This window comes from Leucoraja erinacea, chromosome 3 (genome assembly GCF_028641065.1).
Source record: "Leucoraja erinacea ecotype New England chromosome 3, Leri_hhj_1, whole genome shotgun sequence".
In the NCBI taxonomy this organism is placed as follows: domain Eukaryota; kingdom Metazoa; phylum Chordata; class Chondrichthyes; order Rajiformes; family Rajidae; genus Leucoraja; species Leucoraja erinaceus.
In genome coordinates, this window is record NC_073379.1 from 85272376 (window position 1) to 85295302 (window position 22927).

The 22927-nt window shown below is 41.9% G+C and overlaps 1 protein-coding gene across 2 annotated transcripts in view; it reads right to left on the reverse strand.

Moving 5' to 3' along the window:
• Nucleotides 1-22927, reverse strand: part of prdm6 (PR domain containing 6) — a 220442-nt gene that overhangs the window by 79197 nt on the left and 118318 nt on the right. For both annotated transcript variants that reach the window (XM_055633124.1, XM_055633125.1), the window contains one exon: nucleotides 18958-19085. In XM_055633124.1, coding sequence (XP_055489099.1) covers nucleotides 18958-19085 — 128 coding nt within the window. The remainder of the gene's footprint in view (nucleotides 1-18957; nucleotides 19086-22927) is intronic.

Here is a 22927-nt window from a genome sequence, read left to right on the forward strand (position 1 = left end):
GGTGAGCGGGCCCCGTTTCGACTCCAGCGTGGGGCCGACAGTGACGGGGAAAAGGTGCCACCCGGACCGCTAACGCTGCGGACCGCTGCTAGGAGCTGCGCTATGCCGGTCCGCTGAACAGCTGTTCCGTACAGCCGCGGACCGGCGGGAAATTTTAAAAAACCCGACCGGCAGCCCTGCAGACTCCTGACCAGGAGAATCACCGCCCGGGAACCGCCACAACGCCGCCTGGAAAACGGCAGGCAGCCTCTACATACAGGTAAGGGGAAAATCTTACCAATTTACAGGTTCTACAACTTCCTCCAAAACTGGCACAGGTTGAAGACAGCAAGAATAGAGTATCTGTCTCCCCAAGCCAGAGGAGGTCATGAAGTTCACCTCCAGGAGAAGGACTGCCTGCCCAACTCCACACGAGGGTCCTTATCTGGGAGGCAGCCACCGGTAGCGGTGGAGCTATTTCAATGCTCCCGCTCACTCGACACCGAGCCGCTCCCTGTGCCGCCGGTGTAAAGGGGCACTGGCTGAATGCCAAGGGAGCTGACTCCTACCCCAGTGCTATTGCACTAGCCATCTCCCTTGTCGAGGGATTGATGCAACAGGGAGTGGAGTGCTTTGCCTCCTCCCATTCAGCGCATCCTTTATGCTCCTTTTTTAAGGGCTAAGGAGGCCAGGGCTGGGCTGGCTTAAGTGCTGGGCAGGCGGACGAGAACAGCAGTATGCCAGGGGAGCAGGATCAGGAAGAGCCACTGGGTGTCGTGGGCCACTACATGGCTCCTCCACGCGACCATCTTCCCAACAAAAGCCCTGCAGGAGCAGGCCTTTCCAGAGGCAAATCCGCAGGCAGCTGGGTCTCGTAGACTCACAGACAAGCAGCGAATTCTACAGAAGGTCAAGATGTTACCACCTTTGCTCGCCTTTGGTGCTGACGCCTAAGATGTTCCCATATTTGGGATACTCGACTGAACGATGGTGCATATAGACCTGCCCGCAACCCCGAATATATGGGACTATGCAAACCGCTGCTGCGGGGAAGAGGGAGCAGGCTATGGGACGAGCAGGACATCACATTCAACACCCAGCTGGCAGCACCCCTCGGCATCCACCAGCAATATCAAACAAGGCTGGTGAAAGCCTGGTGACCGCTGCAGATCCCCCATAGTTCTTTTTAGACGGGGCCCAGAGCGGAGCCGTGGGAAGATGCGCCGCCCCACCGACAGCACCAGCATTCCAGCAAACTACGCCTTCATGAAAAACAACAAGCATGGAGGTAGGTAGTCTGGTTCCTCCCAGTTTACACTAAAACAAGGGTGTTCTACTAAACTGCATGGGGAGTGGGCTAAGCATGGGATGCTGTCACAAATAACCAAAATATACTCAACAGCATTAGAGGATAAAAACGAATTCAAATTGGGCATTTTACTGCCAGTTCAGCAATGCGCCAAAAGGGCTGTTTCTCCCTCTAAGAAAAGAGAAGTGAGAAGGCAAGCTGAACTAAACAGGCTCATTACTAAACGGATTGGAATTTGTATCGAATATATTCACCAAAACTATAAAAGATGATGAATGTAGCATCATCATGGATCTAAATATCATTAAATAAATCTGTTGAGTATATCCACTTTAAGATGGAGGTGGAGTTTTGTCACTGCCAGACATCTGATCTCCCTAGGATACCTATGGGGAGCATTGATATGGGAGATGCTAACTATCTTATACCATACACTAGGATCATTATAGATACCTAAATATATTTACCTGGATCATGGATATCCCGGTTAGGGCAACCATGGGAGCATATAGCATTTCATATGGTCTAAACCTCAGCCCTAAACTATTATAAATGGCCATGAAAATATTAAGAAAACAAGCATAATCATGGCACATATTGGATGATATCCTCATATTAGGGGAACAAAGGAATTAGCTGTGGAGCAGTTCTAGCTACGAAACAGCTCCCTAAAGCTGAGGTTCATCCCACGCCCAGATAAACCAGAATTGAAGCGTTACTACCAAGGATTATCTGGGCTTCAATAATAATTCCGTCCATATGACTGTTACTTTGCCAAGATACTTGGGTCACTATAATCAAATCATGAATGTACCCACTGAAGCTATATCACAATTAAGGTGGTGGGCAGACATATATTTGGCATAGTTTTCAGCCCTATTATCATCACCAATCCCAACTTGGTTATTTTAAAAACCAATGCCAGTACTTTAGGCTGGGGAGCAACTAAACTCCATATCCAGCACAGGTAACAGATGGACCAAGTCACAAACATCGTTACTACACATACCGGGCATCAACTTCTTGGGATTGGTGATCGCCTATTGGGCTAAAAAGCATATGCATTTCAAATGCAGCACGTACATATGTGGTTACGGATTGATAATACTATGGTGGTGGCTTATATCAACCATATGGGGAGCATAATAATCATTATTGTGCAACAAATTGGTCAAACAAATCTGGCAATGGTGTGTCAAAAGACATTTTAACTATCAGCTGCCTATGTCCTAGGAAGCTAGAACACAGTGGGAGACACCATGTCACGGGGTAAAATTTATGATTACATTGAATAGATGTCATAACCCAAAATATCTGCTAAATTTATTAAGCAGTTTGAAAGCCAGATATCAATTTGGTTGCACAAGACGGAATCACCAGTAACCCATGTATGTGACTTAGGAACCAGATTAGAGGCAGCAGCAATAGATGCCTATACGCTGGAAGGGGGAATTTCTGCTTTGCCTTCCTCCCTTCTGCCTCATCAGTCGGGCACTTCGCAATACAGATGGGATCTGTCTCCGAGATATTGAACGTGCCCGACCGGCCTACAGCCATGGTTCCCAGTTCATCACGACACGGTGGGCGAGTCACCTATGGAGTCCCTAGTGGACCATGGTTGCTGACTCAACCCAGTATCAGGCATAAGCCACCCATGCCAGGGAAACATCAAACTCCTGGGTGCAGGTTTTGAATAGACCTTACCAGGGACTGGGATTATCCAAAGGAACCATTACCACCATGTCGGCATCCCTGCGAACAGTCACTAAAAGCTAACATGGGTAAAATACTGCCACGACGCAGGGACAACGAACTATTCAACCACTGACGTATTGGAGTTCCTGGAACATCTACACCATGACTAAAAGGTGAGTTACAGTGCCGTAAATACAGCATGGAGCGCCTTATCTGCTTATCTAAAACCGCATGTCAGCAGAGCATGGGATCCCATCCACTGAAGGTAAACTTATGAAGGGCAACTATAATATAAGCCCCAAACACCCAGGTATATACCCATGTATGGGATATTGGTGTGATATTGACATACCTCAGAGAATGGCACCAGCCAGATCCCTCAGCTTGCTTAATCTATGTTTTAAAAAAGGCTCATGCTTATGGCTCTCGTACACGCTCAAAGAGTCCGGTCACTCCATAAACTAGACTGGATACATGGTGATTACCCCAGACGCATCAAGTTCATATTTAGGTCTGGTAAAATCTAACTCGCAGGTATATGGATTCGGCACGAACTAGCAGGGTCGAGATCGCCTGTGTTTTTCCGTGCTGTAGTCGTTATATGGCTATATGGACCAGGAACGCCCGATTCACTGGTGGGATTCCGGGCCTACCCACCAGAGTCCAGGTTGAGTGTGGTGACCCATCTACTACTATATATAGACACAACCCACTATCTTAGAGGGAGAGGAAAGCCTATGGGTCAACCGCAGTAACCCAAAACGGGGTACGAGCCAAACCACTCCAAGGTGGCTCAAACAGGTACTGAAAGCTGCCGGAATAGATAATAATACATTTAATCCCATTCCACTAGGGCAGCATTGGTATCAGCGGCTGAACGAATGGACATCCCGGTTGACCACATTTTCAATACAGCAGAATGGTCAAGGGAACCGCGTTCAGGACATTTTTTATTATAAACCGTTGATAAACTTGATTTAATTGCAGGAGAATATTACAAACTGCAATATTAATTTAAGCTCAGAGGAGCTCTGTTATGTTGTTATTGTTAACAAATACCTTTCTGTTTCTTTTGAAAGCAGATCCACTGGTTGATTACGATAACACTTCCTCCCTCATAAACTTCGGCAGTGAGTGAAATAAAAACTGTTACACGGTTTGAAATCACAGACCTTTGAAGTCTTCACGGAATCACTCACGTGACTCCGAAGTAAAATAGTAAGATTAAACGAGTACTTACCAGTACGAAGTTTGATCTGTATTTTATGAGGAGTTACGGTGAGGGATTAAGTGCCCGCCGCTCCCACCCTCATTATACAGATCGAACTAGTAAACTGATGTCTCGTGATCTTTACTATCTTACTTCAAATATTGTGTCTATTCTGTGATTTCACACCGCTGCTTCGAAGTATGCCGCATGCGCACTGGAGCTGGGGTCTTCACTTAATCCCTCACCGTAACTCCTCATAAAATACAGATCAAACTTCGTACTGGTAAGTACTCGTTTAATCTTACTATTAAATATAATGCTAGTAAGAGTGCTGTTATGGTCTGTAGAACCAAAGAGGATAAATGCCTAAAATATCCTGTTTTTAAATTGTCTGACAACAATCTTAGTGTCTGTAATAAGATAAAATATCTAGGGCATATTATTACAGAACAAATGACAGATGATGAGGATATTTATAGGCAACGACGCATGCTGAATGTACAGGCAAATAACCTCTTGTGTAAATTTGGTGCGTGTGCAGATGTGGTGAAGATGTCGCTATTTAGAGCATACTGCACACCCCTCTACACTGCGCACCTGTGGTCGAACTATTTAAAGACAAGTATGCAGAGATTAAAGGTGGCATATAACGATGCCATGAGAACACTGCTAAGGCAACCTAGATGGTGTAGTGCCAGTAATATGTTTGTGGCTGCAGGAGTCAGTACTTTAGAAGCTATCCTAAGACAACACATGTATAAATTCATTTGCAGGATAAATGACTCTAAAAATGTGCTTATTGTGGCCTTGACAAACATAAGGGTTAGCACTACATGCTACGAATCCCAGCTGTGGAGACACTGGTATCGTTGTCTCGTTGTAGGACATTGATCATCTTTTAATCTGGATTTTTTTTAACTTAAGTATTGTGGGGTTTTGTTAAATATAAATTATGATGTTTTTATGTGATATACCATGATTTTATATATATTTATGATATTTAATATGCAATGCATTTTTAATGTAATGTTGTCCCTTGTCTGGACCTTGAGTCTGTAATAAAGCTTAATATTATTATTATTATTGTTTTTATTATTATTATTATTATTATTATTATTGTTATTGTTATTATTATTATTATTATTATTATTAACTCCCTCTTAAATATAGCCAATGAATTGGCCTCAACTACCTCTGTGGCAGAGAATTCCACAGTTTCACCACTCTTTGTGTGAAAAATGATTTTCTCATCTCGGTCCTAAAAGGTTTCCCCTTATCCTTAAACTGTGACCCCTTGTCCTGGACTTCCCCAACATCGGGAACAATCTTCCTGCATCCAGCCTGTCCAACCCCTTAAGAATTTTGTAAGTTTCTATAAGATCCCCCCTCAATCTTCTAAATTCTAGTGAGTACAAGCCGAGTCTATCCAATCTTTCTTCATATGAAAGTCCTGACATCCCAGGAATCAGTCTGGTGAACCTTCTCTGTACTCCCTCTATGCCAAGAATGTATTTCCTCAGATTAGGAGACCAAAACTGATCGCAATACTCCAGGTGTGGCCTCACCAAGACTCTGTGCAACTGCAGTAGAAACTCCCTGTTCCTATACTCAAATCCTTTTGCTATGCATGCTAACATACCATTCGCATTCTTCATTACCTGCTGCACCTGCATGCCTACTTTCAATGACTGGTGTACCATGACACCCAGGTCTCGTTGCATCTCCCCTTTTCCTAATCGGCCACCACTCAGATAATAGTCTACTTTCCCGTTTTTGCCACCAAAGTGGATAACCTCACCTTTATCCACATTATACTGTATCTGCCATGTGTTTTCCCACTCACCCAGCCTATCCAAGTCACCTTGCAGCCTCCTAGCATCCTCCTCACAGCTAACACTGCCCCCCCAGCTTAGTGTCATCCGCAATCTTGGAGATGTTGCATTCAATTCCATCGTCCAAATAATTAATATATATTGTAAATAGCTGGGGTCCCAGCACTGAGATTTGCGGTACCCCACTAGTCACTGCCTGCCATTCTGAAAAAGATCAGTTTACTCCTACTCTTTGCTTCCTGTTTGCCAGCCAGTTATCTATCCACATCAATACTGAACCCCCAATACCGTGTGCTTTAAGTTTGTATACTAATCTCTTATGTGGGACCTTGTCGAAAGCCTTCTGAAAGTCCAGATATAACATCCACTGGTTCTCCCCTATCCACTCTACTAGTTACATCCTCGAAAAATTCTATAAGATTCATCAGACATGATTTACCTTTCGTAAATCCATCCTGACTTTGTCGAATGATTTCACCACTTTCCAAATGTGCTGCTATCCCATCTTTAATAACTGACCCTAGCAGTTTCCCCACTACCGATGTTAGAGTAACTGGTCTGTAATTCCCCATTTTCTCTCTCCCTCCCTTTTTAAAAAAGTGGGTTTACATTAGCTACCCTCCAATCCTCAGGAACTACTCGAGAATCCAAGGAGTTCTGAAAAATTATCACTAATGCATCCACTATTTCTGGGGTTACTTCCTTAAGTACTGGGATGCAGTCTATCTGGCCCTAGGGATTTATCGGCCTTTAATCCATTCAATTTCCCTAACACCACTTCCCAGCTAACCTGGATTTCACTCAGTTCCTCCATCTCATTTGACCCGCAGTCCCCTGCTATTTCCGGCAGATTATTTATGTCTTCCTTAGTGAAGACAGAACCAAAGTCGTTATTCAATTGGTCTGCCATGTCCTTGTTCCCCATGATCAATTCACCTGTTTCTGACTGCAAGGGACCTACATTTGTTTTAACTAATCTTTTTCTCTTCACATATCTATAAAAGCTTTTGCAGTCAGTTTTTATGTTCCCTACCAGTTTTCTTTCATAATCTATTTTCCCTTTCCCAATTAAGCCCTTTGTCCTCCTCTGCTGGACTCTGAATTTCTCCCAGTCCTCTGGTAGGCTGCTTTTTGGCTCATCCGATGTGCCAGAGAAAACATTCTTGGTTTGTCCTTATAGGTAATATCCTCCAATTCAGGTGGCACACTGGTGTTTCAATTTTTGTGAATGTAGATTTAGTATCATTAATCTGGTAAGCAATGTATCATAATATTACCCTTCTGCCTTGCAATATGCCCTGTTCTGTACCTCATCCTCAACTCAGGAAATGCTTTGTGAATATTCCTGTGACAGACATGCTGTATCATGAATGACCAATTATGTGTCTAATCTGACTAATTTATGACAATTTAATGCACCAGAAATGCCAAAGTCCAATTTTCATGCATTAGTCTATTCTACTAAACATCTTAATGACAGCAAGTCAGTTACTTTTTGTTATTTAAATTTTAAAGAAATCTGCAGATGCTGGAAATCTGAAATAATTTTTTTCCCATGGGCGGCAGAGTGGTGCAGCGGTAGAGTTGCTGCCTTACAGCGCCAGGGGCCCGGTTCGATCCTGACCTCGGGTGCTGTCTGTATGAACGATTGTACATTCTCCCTGTGACTCCGGTTTCCTCCCACATTCCAAAGTCGTACAGGTTGGTAGGTTAATCAACTTCGGTATTGTAAATTGTCCCTGGTGTGTAGGATAGCTATTTACAATAAATATTAATGATCTGGATGAGGGAATTGAAGGCAATATCTCCAAGTTTGCGGATGACACTAAGCTGGGGGGCAGTGTTAGCTGTGAGGAGGATGCTAGGAGACTGCAAGGTGACTTGGATAGGCTGGGTGAGTGGGCAAATGTTTGGCAGATGCAGTATAATGTGGATAAATGTGAGGTTATCCATTTTGGTGGCAAAAACGGGAAAGCAGACTATTATCTAAATGGTGGCCGATTGGGAAAGGGGGAGATGCAGCGAGACCTGGGTGTCATGGTACACCAGTCATTGAAGGTAGGCATGCAGGTGCAGCAGGCAATAAAGAAAGCGAATGGTATGTTAGCTTTCATTGCAAAAGGATTTGAGTATAGGAGCAGGGAGGTTCCACTGCAGTTGTACAGGGTCTTGGTGAGACCACACCTGGAGTATTACGTACAATTTTGGTCTCCTAATCTGAGGAAGGACATTATTGCCATAGAGGGAGTGCAGAGAAGGTTCACCAGACTGATTCCTGGGATGTCAGGACTGTCTTATGAAGAAAGACTGGATAGACTTGGTTTATACTCTCTAGAATTTAGGAGATTGAGAGGGGATCTTATAGAAACTTACAAAATTCTTAAGGGGTTGGACAGGCTAGATGCAGGAAGAATTGTTCCCGATGTTGGGGAAGTCCAGGACAAGGAGTCACAGCTTAAGGATAAGGGGGAAATCCTTTAAAACCGAGATGAGAAGAACTTTTTTCACACAGAGAGTGGTGAATCTCTGGAACTCTCTGCCACAGAGGGTAGTTGAGGCCAGTTCATTGGCTATATTTAAGAGGGAGGTAGATGTGGCTCTTGTGGCTAAGGGGATCAGGGGGTATGGAGAGAAGGCAGGTACGGGATACTGAGTTGGATGATCAGCCATGATCATATTGAATGGCGGTGCAGGCTCGAAGGGCCGAATGGCCTACTCCTGCACCTAATTTCTATGTTTCTATGTTTCTATAGTGTTAGTGTACAGGGTGATCGCTGATCGATGCAGACTCGGTGGGCCGAAGGGCCTGTTTAAAGTCTGAAATATTCATCAATCTCCAGTCACAGTCAGAGTCTCAAAATGGTAGCTGTTTGTCTTTCCATAGATGCTGCCTGATCTGTTAAGATTTTCCAGCATTTACTGTTGTTATATTCTGTGACTTATTTCAAAGTAAAGTCAAGCATTATGAACAATGATTGCAATGTTTAAGTCCTGTTGCCACGATCCCATTGTGTGCAGACTCACAGTGACAGCTGACTTCCTGGAAACATTGAAGTCATCTAAAATAATACTTGAAGCACCTGTCAAAAGTTGCTTTGACTTCTCTTAAGTTTGTATATTGAGCATAATTAATAGCATATCGCTGGACCATTGCTTACATTCCAAGTTTGGTTTTTCTATACTCAGTAGTAAACATATCATTTAATGTTGTATTATGACATGCAGACCAGTAATGTTTTAACCTCAATCATTAGTCTTAATTAACCAAGTTGGTTTTTGGAGCAGTGCAATTGGCTACGAGAATAAAATATACCTACCAGAGTTCCTAGTTCCAGTCATTATCCATTTACTCATCAAAATTGGTACGCACATGGATAATATTTAGAATGAGGACTGAGCAGTATACATGTCACAACTTTTAACCACCTTTTATTTTTTATGTTTTAAGATCTTTCATCAAGCATGACACTGAAGCCAGCCATCCAGCACCCATGGAATCTACCCACATTTGCAGCCTGAGCAGCAGAATAAAATAAACGGAGCCTATTTGATGCCTCTGGATCTGACGTAATACTGAGTCACCAGTGAACATTTGGGGAACAAGCATGACATAGCAAGTCATATAAATATAATTTAGCTACTTCATAATGCTCATGGGTCATTGTTTCTTAATCAACAATGACTTTACCCTTACAAAGAAATCCCAACAAAACAAAATCCTGAATCACTTCTGATGATTAACAGATGGCATTTTCCAATGTTAGATGAAAAATGCTTGTTAGATTACTATTATTATTATTTTAACACAAGGTATTAATAAATACTTTTAAAGTTTGGACAGGATAATTTCCTAGTATTGGTTTCCGTTTTAGAGATACAGGATGGAAACAGGCCCTTCAGCCCACTGGGTCTACTTCAATATTCGAACACCCGTTCATACTAGTTTCATATATCATCCCACTTTCTCATCCACTCCCAACACACCAGGGGCTTTTTTTTTTACAGAGGCCTGTGGTATGTGGGAGGAAACTGGAACATCTGGAGTCACAAAGAGAATGAACTAACTCCATGCACACAGCACCCGAGGTCAAGATCAAATCAGGGTCTCTGGCGGTGTGAGGCAGCAGCTCTACCAACAGAGCCACTGTGCCACCCTTATAACCATATAACCATATAACCATATCACAATTACAGCACGGAAACAGGCCATCTCGGCCCTACAAGTCCATGCCGAACAAATTTTTTTCCCCTTAGTCCCACCTGCCTGCACTCGTACCATAACCCTCCATTCCCTTCTCATCCATATGCCTATCCAATTTATTTTTAAATGATACCAATGAACCTGCCTCCACCACTTCCACTGGGAGCTCATTCCACACCGCCACCACTCTCTGCGTAAAGAAGTTCCCCCTCATATTACCCCTAAACTTCTGTCCCTTAATTCTGAAGTCATGTCCTCTTGTTTGAATCTTCCCTATTCTCAAAGGGAAAAGCTTGTCCACATCAACTCTGTCTATCCCTCTCATCATTTTAAAGACCCCTATCAGGTCCCCCCTTAACCTTCTGCGCTCCAAAGAATAAAGCCCTAACTTGTTCAACCTTTCTCTGTAACTTAGTTGCTGAAACCCAGGCAACATTCTAGTAAATCTCCTCTGTACTCTCTCTATTTTGTTGACATCCTTACTATAATTTGGCGACCAAAATTGTACACCATACTCCAGATTTGGCCTCACCAATGCCTTGTACAATTTTAACATTACATCCCAGCTTCTATACTCAATGCTCTGATTTATAAAGGCTAGCATACCAAAAGCTTTCTTTACCACCCTATCTATATGAGATTCCACCTTCAAGGAACTATGCACGGTTATACCCAGATCCCTCTGTTCAACTGTATTCTTCAATTCCCTACCATTTACCATGTACGTCCTATTTTGATTTGTCCTGCCAAGGTGTAGCACCTCACATTTATCAGCATTAAACTCCATCTGCCATCTTTCAGCCCATTTTTCCAAATGGCCTAAATCACTCTGTAGACGTTGGAAATCCTCTTCATTATCCACAACACCCCCCTATCTTGGTATCATCTGCATACTTACTAATCCAATTTACCACACCTTCATCCAGATCATTGATGTACATGACAAACAACAAAGGACCCAACACAGATCCCTGAGGCACCCCACTAGTCACCTGCCTCCAACCCGATAAACAGCCATCCACCATTACCCTCTGGCTTCTCCCATTCAGCCACTGTTGAATCCATCTTGCTATTCCTGCATTTATACCCAACAGTTGAACCTTCTTAACCAACCTTCCATGAGGAACCTTGTCAAAGGCCTTACTAAAGTCCATATAGACAACATCCACTGCTTTACCCTCGTCAATTTCCCTAGTAACCGCTTCAAAAAATTCAAGAAGATTAGTCAAACATGACCTTCCAGGCACAAATCCATGTTGACTGTTCCTAATCAGACGCTGTTTATCTAGATGCTTATATATATTGTCTCTAAGTATCTTTTCCATTAATTTGCCCACCACTGAAGTCAAACTAACAGGTCTATAATTGCTAGGTTTACTCTTAGAACCCTTTTTAAACAATGGAACAACATGCGCAGTACGCCAATCCTCGGGGACTATTCCCGTTTCTAATGACATTTGAAATATTTCTGTCATAGCCCCGGCTATTTCTACACTAACTTCCCTCAATGTCCTAGGGAATATCCTGTCAGGACCTGGAGACTTATCCACTTTTATATTTTTCAAAAGTGTCAGTACTTCTTTTACTTTGAACCTCATAGTATCCATAGCTACTCTACTAGTTTCCCTTACCTCACATAATTCAATATCCTTCTCCTTGGTGAATACCGAAGAAAAAAAATTGTTCAATATCTCCCCCATCTCTTTTGGCTCTGCAGATAGCTGTCCACTCTGTCTCTCCAATGGACCAATTTTATCCCTCCTTATCCTTTTGCTATTAATATAGCTGTAGAAACCCTTTGGATTGACTTTCACCTTACTTGCCAAAGCAACCTCATATCTTCTTTTAACATACTTGATATTTCCCAATAATTAACTCCCTTCACATCTACACAGATGCTGATTTGTTGCTTTATTGTCCATGACACCTTATGAGAATAATAGGCATTAAGCCTCATCAATTTTATGGATAAACAAACTCAAATATGCTTAACCTATAATCATAACAAGTGAATGAGGGCAGGTATCTGAACATGAAAATTCACAACCAAACCTAACCTAGTCCTCACCTTGGGGCTCATTGGGGATGAGCAATAGGATAGCCCCTGGTTAATAATCCCCTCCATAAATCAAGAACATTTATTACACCCCTCTAGCCAATCTGCCTCGGATCATCACAGGCCTGAATGGGTCTGCTGTTCCTGACCATTCCTCACCAAAAGGAAATCACTTCAATATCTGATGCTTTACAAATACAAGTGGGCTTTACTGCTTCATGATATTCATTAAGAATGAATAGTATCAGCCCTGAGACAACACAGTTTTGAACGTTTTCTAACTGTATGCCTTCACACAATTTAATAATGCAATGTCAGAATTATTCCTTGTCGGCTAAATAAACATTTCCCTGATTAAAGGAGATATGGCTTTATAACACAACAGCCCCAGATGGAATTCAGTTAAGAACATTAATAGAAATTAGACAAATTAGTTGCTTACAAAAAAGTTCAATGGACACGAAAATTTATCAAAAAACAGGAAGTTGGTAATGTGATTCTGATATTCAAAAAAGACTGCCCTTAATTTAAGGACAAAGTAGAAAACATTTTGAAACTAAAAATGCTACTATATAGATCTTTCAATTTATTGAATTTATTTCTAAATGAGAGTTTATGTCAAGTGAGAATTTCACAGCACAAAATTTCATGGTCAGATTTACAGTGTGTTCTGCCTATGCCTTTTCAGTTTGCAACTTGCAAACCTTCTTCCAAATCCCCCAGATAGGCCTATTTATAAAGATACACTGTGCAACGTTGTTTTTTTCTCTTATTGGCTGAATCTTACAATATATATTAGGATAGTCATGCTAGAACCATATAAAACATTGGTAAGATGACAGATGGATCTAATGTTTAGGCCTAAATATCATGTTTTAGTAAACAGAAGGTTCTCAGAAGGTTTACAAAGATGTTGTCTGGGCTAGAGAATTTAGTTATGAGATGAGGTTGGCTGGATTGGGATTGGTTTCTTTCATGTACAGTTTGTGGAAAGTTAGAATACAGATGTGTAAAATTATGAGACGGCTAGATAGGATGAACTTGCTGAGCCTATTTCCCAGAGCTGAGAGGTCGATAGTTGAGGGAAATATTTTAAGGACCTTGTTTTAAGGATTTGGTAGGATTAATAGGAAGTTGCAGAAAAATACTTTATGCACCCAAAAGGAACTAGAGTTTAAGAACTTGCAGCAGAAACCATCATTGTACATGAAGATTACATGGCTGGGGACTGGGCGACAGGAAATGAGATTTCTCTAGATATCTCTTTTTTGGTTGTAATGGACAAGATGGGCCAAATAGTTTCCTTCTCAACTCTGAATTTCAATGATTTTGATTCCTTTAGTTTACAGTCTTGGATCACAACCAGGAATTACATACATGCCAATAATTGGGAATAGGATATGCTTAGTAAATTAAGCATATACAGTATATATATTTAGGAATTCCATACAGTGCTTAGCAATTAGCAATTTGGTCCACATTTCCCATGTAATGGAAAATGAATGAGTGGTGTGTGTTCATTTAAGAGTGAATACAATAAACTTATAGGTAAGCTGATGTAATAATAGCATTGATTAAACTAATGTAAACTTAAGCAATTATTTAAATTACTGAAGTTGTGCTGGGGCAACATGTAATAACTTACAAATAAAACTGATAAGTGGCAAAAATGAATTCATAGAGACCAACTATGAAATCTAACTAATCAATTCTGGTATTTTCAGTCATGTGCAATTCAAGTGTTTAAGAAAGAACTGCAGATGTTGGAAAAATTGAAGGTAGTCAAAAGTGCTGGAGAAACTCAGCAGGTGAGGCAGCATCTATGGAGCGAAGGAATAGGTGATGTTTCGAGTCGACCTTTCTTCAGACTGATGTAGGGGTGGGGGGCAGGGGGGGCGGGAAGAAGAAAGGAAGAGGTGGAGACAGTGGGCTGTGGGAGAGCTGGAAAGGGGAGGGGAAAGAGGGAGAAGCAAGGACCACCTGAAATTGGAGAAGTCAATGGTCATACTGCTGGGGTGTAAACTACCAAAGTGAAATATGAGGTGCTGCTCCTCCAATTAGTGGTGGGACTCACTCTGGCCATGGAGGAGGCCCAGGACATAAAGGTCAGATTCGGAATGGGAGGGGGAGTTGAAGTGCCGAGCCACCGGGAGACCAGGTTGGTTATTGCGAACTGAGCGGAGGTGTTGGGCTCTGTTCAATTCAAGTCATCCTTTTCCCATCCTGCCCCTATATTCCTCCAGTTCTATCATTCTGAATGTAATGTACACAAAAGGTTTAGAAAAGCTCAATAAATGAAAATTATTCCCATTAGTAGGTAGTTTGAGGACTGAGGATACACAATGGGCAAAAGTACAAGTGGTTTTGAATTAATACTATTTTTAATGCAGGGAGTAGTATTGTTCTGGGACTTCCTACATGTAAGAGTGAAGGAAACAAGAATTTTCAGGAAATAAATGATTTCCCTTCCCACCAATTATGGACCCGGGGAGGAAGGATTGACAAATTGGGAGTATAGGATGGACTAATGGGGAAGAGAGTACAGGGAAATTTACAAAAGACACCCGAATTAATGGTACGGAATGTTCAAGAAGGGATAAGAGAGCAAGGTCAGGTGAAAGAGGAATCGGTGTGAGAGGGGAGGTGAATACTGAATTTAAAGTGTTATATATGAATGCGCAAAGTATAAGAAATAAAGTGGATGAGCTTGAGGCTCAGTTAGAGATTGGTGAGTATGATGTTGTGAGAATTACAGAGACATGGCTGCAAGAGGATCAGAGCTGGGAACTGAATATTTAGGGGTATACATCCCTATCGAAAAGACAAACAGGTGGGCAGAAGGGGTGGGGTGGCTCTGTTGGTAAGGAATGAAATTCAGTCACATGCGAGGGGTGACATAGAGTCAGAAGATGTAGAGTCAGTGTGGATAGAACTGAGAAATTTTACGGGTAAAAAGACCCTAATAGGAATTATCCACAGGCCCCAAAACAGTAGCCTGGAGATAGGGTGCAAGTTGCATCAGGAGATACAATGAGCATGTAACAAAGGTAATGCTACAGTGGCTATGGGAGATTTCAACATGCAGATGGACTGGAAAAATTAGGTTGGTGCTGGACCCCAAGAAATGGAGTGCCTCCAAGATGGATTCTTAGAGCAGCTTGTACTGGAGCCTACCAGGGAGAAGGCAATTCTGGATTTAGTGTTATGTAATTAACCGGATTTGATAAGGAACTCAAAGTAAAGGAATCATTAGGAGATAGTGACCATAAAATCGGAAGTGTCAGTATTCCAGTTGAACAAATGGGACTATGGAGGCATGAGGGAGGAGCTGGCCAAAGTTGACTGGAAAGAGACCCTAGTAGGGATGATGGTGGAACAGCAATAGCAGGAATTTGTGGGAATAATCCAGAAAATGCAGGATAATTTCATTCCAAAGAGGAAGAAAGATTCTACGGGGAGTAAGAGGCGACCATGGCTGACAAGGGAAGTCAAGGACAGTATAAAAATAAAAGAGAAGATGTATAACATAGCAAAGATGAGCGGGAAGCCAGAGGATTGGGAAACTTTTAAAGATCAACAGGTAACTAAAAAGCCAATACGGGGAGAAAAAATGAAATACGAAAATATAACCAAAAATATAAAGGAGGACAGTAAAAGCTTCTTTAGGTATGTGAAGAGGAAAAAAATAGTTAAAACAAAAGTGGGTCCCTTGAAGACAGAAACAAGGTGAATTTATTATGGGGAAAAAAGAAATGGCAAACAAGTTGAACAGGTACCTTGGTTCTGTCTTCACTAAGGCAGACACAAACAATCTAGGGGACAGAGGACCTAAGGTGATGGAGGAACTGAAGGAAATTCACATCAGTCTTGAAATAGAGTTGGGTAGACTGATGGGACTGAAGACTGATAAATCCCCAGGGCCTGATGGTCTGTATCCCAGCGTACTCAAGGAGGTGGCTCTAGAAACCGCGGACGCATTGGTGATCATTTTCCAATGTTCTATAGATTCTGGATCAGTTCCTGTGGATTGGAGGGTAGCTAATGTTATCTCACTTTTCAAGAAAGGAGGGAGAGAGTAAAAAGGGAATTATAGACCAGTTAGCCTGACATCGGTGGTGGGGAAGATGCTGGAGTCAATTATCAAAGATGTAATAGCGACACATTTGGATAGCAGTAACAGGATCGGTCCAAAACAGCATGGATTTACAAAGGGGAAATCATGCTTGACAAATCTTCTGGAATTTTTTGAGGATGTAACAAGTAAAATGGACAAGGGAAAGCTGGGTGGAAGTGTGAACTGTGAAGAAGATGCTATGAGGATGCAGGGTGATTTGGGCAGGTTGGGTGAGTGGGCAGATGCATTATAATGTGGATAAATGTGAGGTTATCCACTTTGGTGGCAAGAACGGGATTATTATCTGAATGATGTCAGGTCAAGAAGAGGGGAAGTACAATGAGGCCTGGGAGTCCTTGTACATCAGTCACGAAAGTAAGCAGGCAGGTACAACAGGCCTTCATAACGAGAGGAGTTCAGTATAGGAGCAAAGAGTACCTTCTGCAGTTGTACAGGACCCTAGTGAGACCACACCTGGAGTATTGTGTGCCGTTTTGGTCTTGTAATGGACTGTTCGAACTACTTCCCTCCGGCTGACGTTACAAGGCCTTCTACGCCCGAACCTCCAGACTCAGAAACAGCTTCATTCCCAGAGCTATAGCGGCTCTGAACCAGCCCTGCTGAGTGCCCCCCATCCCCCCTGGACTGTCTCCCTCAGATGGTCACGTCGCACAGTTTATTTATTTTTTATTTTTTTGACATCGGTTGGAAGCTGCATACCAAATCCCATTGCACTGTGCAATGACAATAAAATATATTATTATTATATTATTATTAGTTTGAGGAAGGATATTCTTGCTCTTGAGGGAATGCAGCGTAGGTTCACAAGGTTAATTCCTGGGATGGTGAGTGTCATATGATGAAATAATGGAGCGACTGGGCTTGTATTCACTGGAATTTAGGATTAGAGGGCATCTTATAGAAACATGAAATTATTAAGGGATTGGACACGCTAGATGAAGGAAACATGTTCCTGATGTTGGGGGAGTCCAGAGCCAGGGGCCACAGTATATGAATAAGGGGTAGGCCATTTAGAACTGAGATGAGGTAACCATTTTCACAGAGAGTTGTGAATTTATGGAATTCTCTGCCTCAGAAGGCAGTGGAGGCCAATTGACTGGATGCATTCAAAAAAGAGTTAGATAGAGTTCTTGAGGCTAGCGGAATCAAGGGGTATAGGGGGAAGACAAGAACAGGGTACTGATTGTGGATGATTACCCATGATCACATTGAATGGCCGTGCTGGCTCAAAGGGCCGAATGGCCTACACCTGCACCTATTGTCCAAGTATCTATGTAGGAAGGAACTGCAAATGCTGCTTTATACCGAAGATAGACACAAAATGCTGAGGTTTGAAGAAGTTTGAAACGTCACCTATTCCTTTTCTCGAGAGATGCTGCCTGACTCGCTGAGTTACTCCAGCATTTTGTGTCTACCCAAACACTCCTTCCAGGTGAAGCAACTTGCAATAATTCTGAAGCAGTCAGTGATGAGATTTCTACCAGATACTGAAGTTGCACATTGCAGATGATTGAGAGGTTTTCAGGAATTAAGAGATCAGTCACTTACCATAGAATATCCAGCCTCTGTTGTGCGCTCTTAGCAATGACATTGATAAGGCTTATCTGGTGATTGCTAATGTGTTAATAGCAGAAGGCAATATACTAAAGAATCGGGGAACTGAGACGAGTGTTTCTCTTATAGAAAATAAAATCAGCATCCTATTCATTCAGTCTTTTGATTTCTATTTAAGGTCCTGTTCCACGAGCATGCGACTCCATGCGGCAAGCGCGGCCTAATGTGGTCGCTTGAGCCGTACGGCCTCGCGGGGACGGTCCCACTTCGATCGCGGGAGCCGTTTGGAGTTGTGCGGAGCTGGTCCCAACATCGCGCGGGGCTCTGAAAAACTGACCGTGTTCAAAAATTCTGCACGGCAACGGCCTGCCAGCCCGCAGCCGCATTGAGGCCTCGACGGGCGTGCGCAACGTCTCGACGCTGTACGCACTTTCTCTACGCCGTATGCAGCGTCTTGACGGCGTACGTCACGTGCGAACTTCCAGCGGACTTCGGTCGTACTTCACGTCACTCACTCGACCTCCACGCGGCCCCGCTTCCGGTTTGGTCGGGCTCGCCGCATGCAAGCGCGTGCTGGTGGGACTGGCCCTGTACGGGGATCACTCGACCTCCACGCGGCCCCCGCTTCCGGTTTGGTCGCACTTGCCGCATGCAGGTCACATGCTCGTGGGACAGGCCCTTTACTCGTGAATTTCTCTTGGCCTTTATAAGCCATTATCTTACACGTATGTGCCATGCAAATCTATCAACCCAAGCCTAATCCTAATAGAAGACTACCAAGACTTCATTCTTGATGGAGCTATTGAAGGAACTAAGCAATCATTTCAATTCTGACCTCTGAGAGATAAGTCCATTGATGAATTACCTGCATATTAATAAAGCTGAGGCCATTGTGCATGGTAGTTTTATTATTTTCAGTTCTGCAGTCAAACCAAATGTTCAGTCAAGCATCACATTGATAGGTCAAAATTGTAAGCATCGCCTACCTGTACTGGACAACTGTCATGTTCTGCTCCCCACAATGTCTTGCACATCGGATATACCTCATCCAATTTGACTTGTTGGGGTCACTGCCATCAATAAAATGTTGTAGGGATCCTTCCTGATCATATATCTGAGAAAGAGGTCAAAAGGTCAAACAGTTAATTGGATCAACAATGATCACTCTCTCTTTGCCTTGGTGGTATCTCTGCTGAATGTCTAAGCTAGAAATTTTTGATAATTTATTTTTGTCACTAGCATGAAGCATTTTCAGGAATCTGTCAAGTTATTACAAATAAATGAATGATACAGAAATATGAAAGAACCCACGTCAATTTTAATCAGCCCTTTATATTCAACTGGTAGTCACCATGCATAAACAATGAGAATGCAAGTGCCATTTTAGGCCATATTTTCTTCCTGATCTACTTAACATAAAAATAATTTGCTTCTCGATAAAATTAAACTTCTATCATGGTAAAATGGTCCCTGATAGATTAGCCGAAGGACTGCTTTTTTTTTTAAGCAAAACATGAGAAACAATGGCAGATTATATATTTACTTAAATTGAGTATTGCTTAAAAGGGCATAATTTGGAATGAACTTCAGTATTAGACTTTATTGTTTGAACAGAACCTAAATATTGAGCTGTTGCAGTGTGGCTAATTCTGATAGATTTTACTGAAATGTAATTTATTACCAAATCAAATGAATAAAAAATAGTTTATTGAACATCGCCTGCAATTTATATGCATCTGGCATTCAGTCAATATAGGTGTTGAAGGAAATGTCCTAAAACCACTTGCTGCAAAACGTCACATTAACTGCAAAACCACAGATGATTTAAATATAGATTGAATGGAAGCAGTTTAATGAGAACCTCAGAAAAAATCTAAAACCTTTCTTTTTTATAAATGTCAAACATTTCAAATAGCAGGTAATACATTGGAATGCATTGTGCGCCAACCTTTTGGGCTTCAAGAATTTGCACACTTCATTATGGAATTAAAGAAGCATTAAGGATTAAATTTCCTGTAGTGGAGTTCTGGCTGGAGTGTTTATATGAAGCTTTTTAAATAATATAGTTATAGCTGCAAGAGCTTTAAACAAAATTTTATAACCCTTTTTATTTTTTTAATTTGGTGTTCGTGGTGAATGTCTCAGTTTTGATTTGAAAGATTATTAGAGCAATCAGGAATAAAACTGAACCATGCAAAAACAACATGATCACAAATACCATGGATGAGGAGGACATAAGAACATTTAGCAATCCACCCTGAACAATCGTACGATTCCCTCTTTGTAGAAACTATTTTTTTGCAAATGCATTACTTTCCGCTCCATAGAAAAAGTATTCTTTATTTACTTTTTCTATATTATTTTGCATCATATATGGTAATTAGTGAGAACCTCATTTTGCTTTTAGGTATTTATATTTTTGTAACAACTCCAAGTTTGTGGATGACACAAAGCTGGGTGGCAGTGTGAGCTGCGATGAGGATGCTATGAGGCTGCAGGGTGACTAGGATAGGTTGGGTGAGTGGGCAGATGCTTGGCAGATGCAGTATAATGTGGATAAATCTGATCCACAAGAAGGCTGATTATTATCTGAATGGTGTCAGATTAGGAAAAGGGGATGTGTAATGAGACCTAGGTGTCCTTGTACATCAGTCACTGAAAGTAAGCATGTAGGTACAGCAGACAGTGAATAAAGCTAATGGCATGCTGGCCTTCATAACAAGAGGATTTGAGTATATGAGCAAGGAGGTCCTACTGCAGTTGTACAGGGCCCTGGTGAGACCACACCTGGAGTGGTCAGTTAAGGCAGTTTTGTTCTCCTAATTTGAGGAAGGACATTCTTAAGGGATTGGACAGGCTAGATGTAGGAAAAAAAATTCCGATGTTGGGGGAGTCCAGAACCAGGGGTCATAGTTTAAGAATAAGGGGTAGGCCATTTACGACTGAGATGAGGAGAAACTTTTTCAACCAGAGAGTTGTGAATCTGTGGAATCCTCTGCCACAGAGGTAGTGGATGCCAATTCACTGAATTGTATTCAAAGGATAGTTAGATATAGCTCTTAGGGCTGACGGAATCAAGGAACATGGGGAGAAAGCAGGAACAGGGTACTGTTTCTGGATGATCAGCCATGATCATATTGAATGGTCGTGCTGGCCCGAAGGGCCGAATGGCCTACTCCTGCACCTCTATGTTTTTCGGTTTCTATGTTTCTATCATCTTAAGGAAATGAAACATGTGACCACGTGGGTTTCCTCTGGGTGCTCTGGTTTCCTCCCACATCCAAAAGATTAGTATTTTTGTAGGTTAATTGGCCTCTATAAATTACCCCTGTGTGTAGGGAGAAGATGTGAATGTGGGATAACATTGGGAATCAGAAGAAAGGTTCTGACCCAAAATATCACCTATACATATCCAGGGATGCTCCCTGGCCCACTGAGTTATTCCAGCATTTTGTGTCTATATCTGGGGTAACATAGAACAAGTTTTAACGGGTTAACGATGGTCACCAAGGACTCGGTGGGATATAGGGCATGTTACCACACGATATCTTTCAACCAATTCAATCAAACTATTATTCTTCTTATTCAGGTGCAATGTCTTTCCTAGTTACATGATTCATTCCTAAAGGGAATTGGTCATCGCCCAATCTCACAGTGAAATCTCTTGTCTCTCTTTAAAAATCAGTCAAAATAACTCTCTGCCTCAGTGGAGGCCGGTTCTCTGGATAATTTCAAGAGAGAGCTAGATAGGGCTCGTAAAGATAGCGGAGTCAGGGGATATGGGGAGAGGGCAGGAACAGGGTACTGATTGGGGATGATCAGCCATAGAAACATAGAAACATAGAAATTAGGTGCAGGAGTAGGCTATTCGGCCCTTCGAGCCTGGATCGCCATTCAATATGATCATGACTGATCATCCAACCGCCATGATCTCATTTAATGGCGGTGCTGGCTTGAAGGGCCGAATGGCCTACTCCTGCACCTTTTGCCTATTGTCTATTGTCTGAATCATCAATATAAAAAGAAGCATGTTCTTTTGCTGCATATTGACGAAACATTTTCTATTTAGTATACACAGTTTCATCTGCAGTGTCAGTTGTAAGCCTTTTTCCATTTAACCTTTTTTTTTTGTAAGGATATAAAGCCCAAAGTGAGCTTCACTGAACACAAAAGAGAAGTTTACAGTTGAATGATCAAGACTGCAAGGGTCCAGTGAAAGGCTCCAGCCACAAAATCACATCATGAAAGTTAGCACATTGACATCCCATTAGGTTTTCATGATGACTTGGTACCAGGACCAATAAGACCCATGTCTTAAGGTAAAGCATTGATTTCAGTTTGAGTTCAGGTTCAGGGAAATGAACAAAATGTAGGATTACAAAATACTAAAAGAATCAAAAGGTTTAATACCTTTGTAATGAAGTTCACTTACAGCAATTTAATGGCCTTTCCTTCTTTTTTATTAAATTGGCTTGTTTAAGTATTCTCACTCTGTCTTTAACTGACAAGAGATTCTTACAACTGACTTCATTAAACCGCAATAAGCTCAATGGCATGATCAAGACATTTAGTTTTGTTAAAATTATATCAGTCCAATATGATATGCAACAACTTCTTAGCATAGGATAAGTATAATTGTTAAATATGACAAAATGTTTTTGATATTTTGAATGATATTTCATATGGTCATTTCTCAGAAACCTTGTTAAATTTTACCATTATTATAATATTTTCAACCTTATTTCACAAATGTCATTTTCAAGAAGTTAACTTAAAATTGTAGGGAATTCTATGATATCAAAATCAAATTCCCAAATTATTCAGTGCTGCAGTTGGTAGAGCTGCTGCCTCACAGCAACAGAGACCCAGGATCGATCTTGACCTTGGGTGCTGTCTGTGTGGAGTTTGCACGTTCTCCATGTAACTGTGTGTCATTCCTCAGGTGCTCTGGTTTTC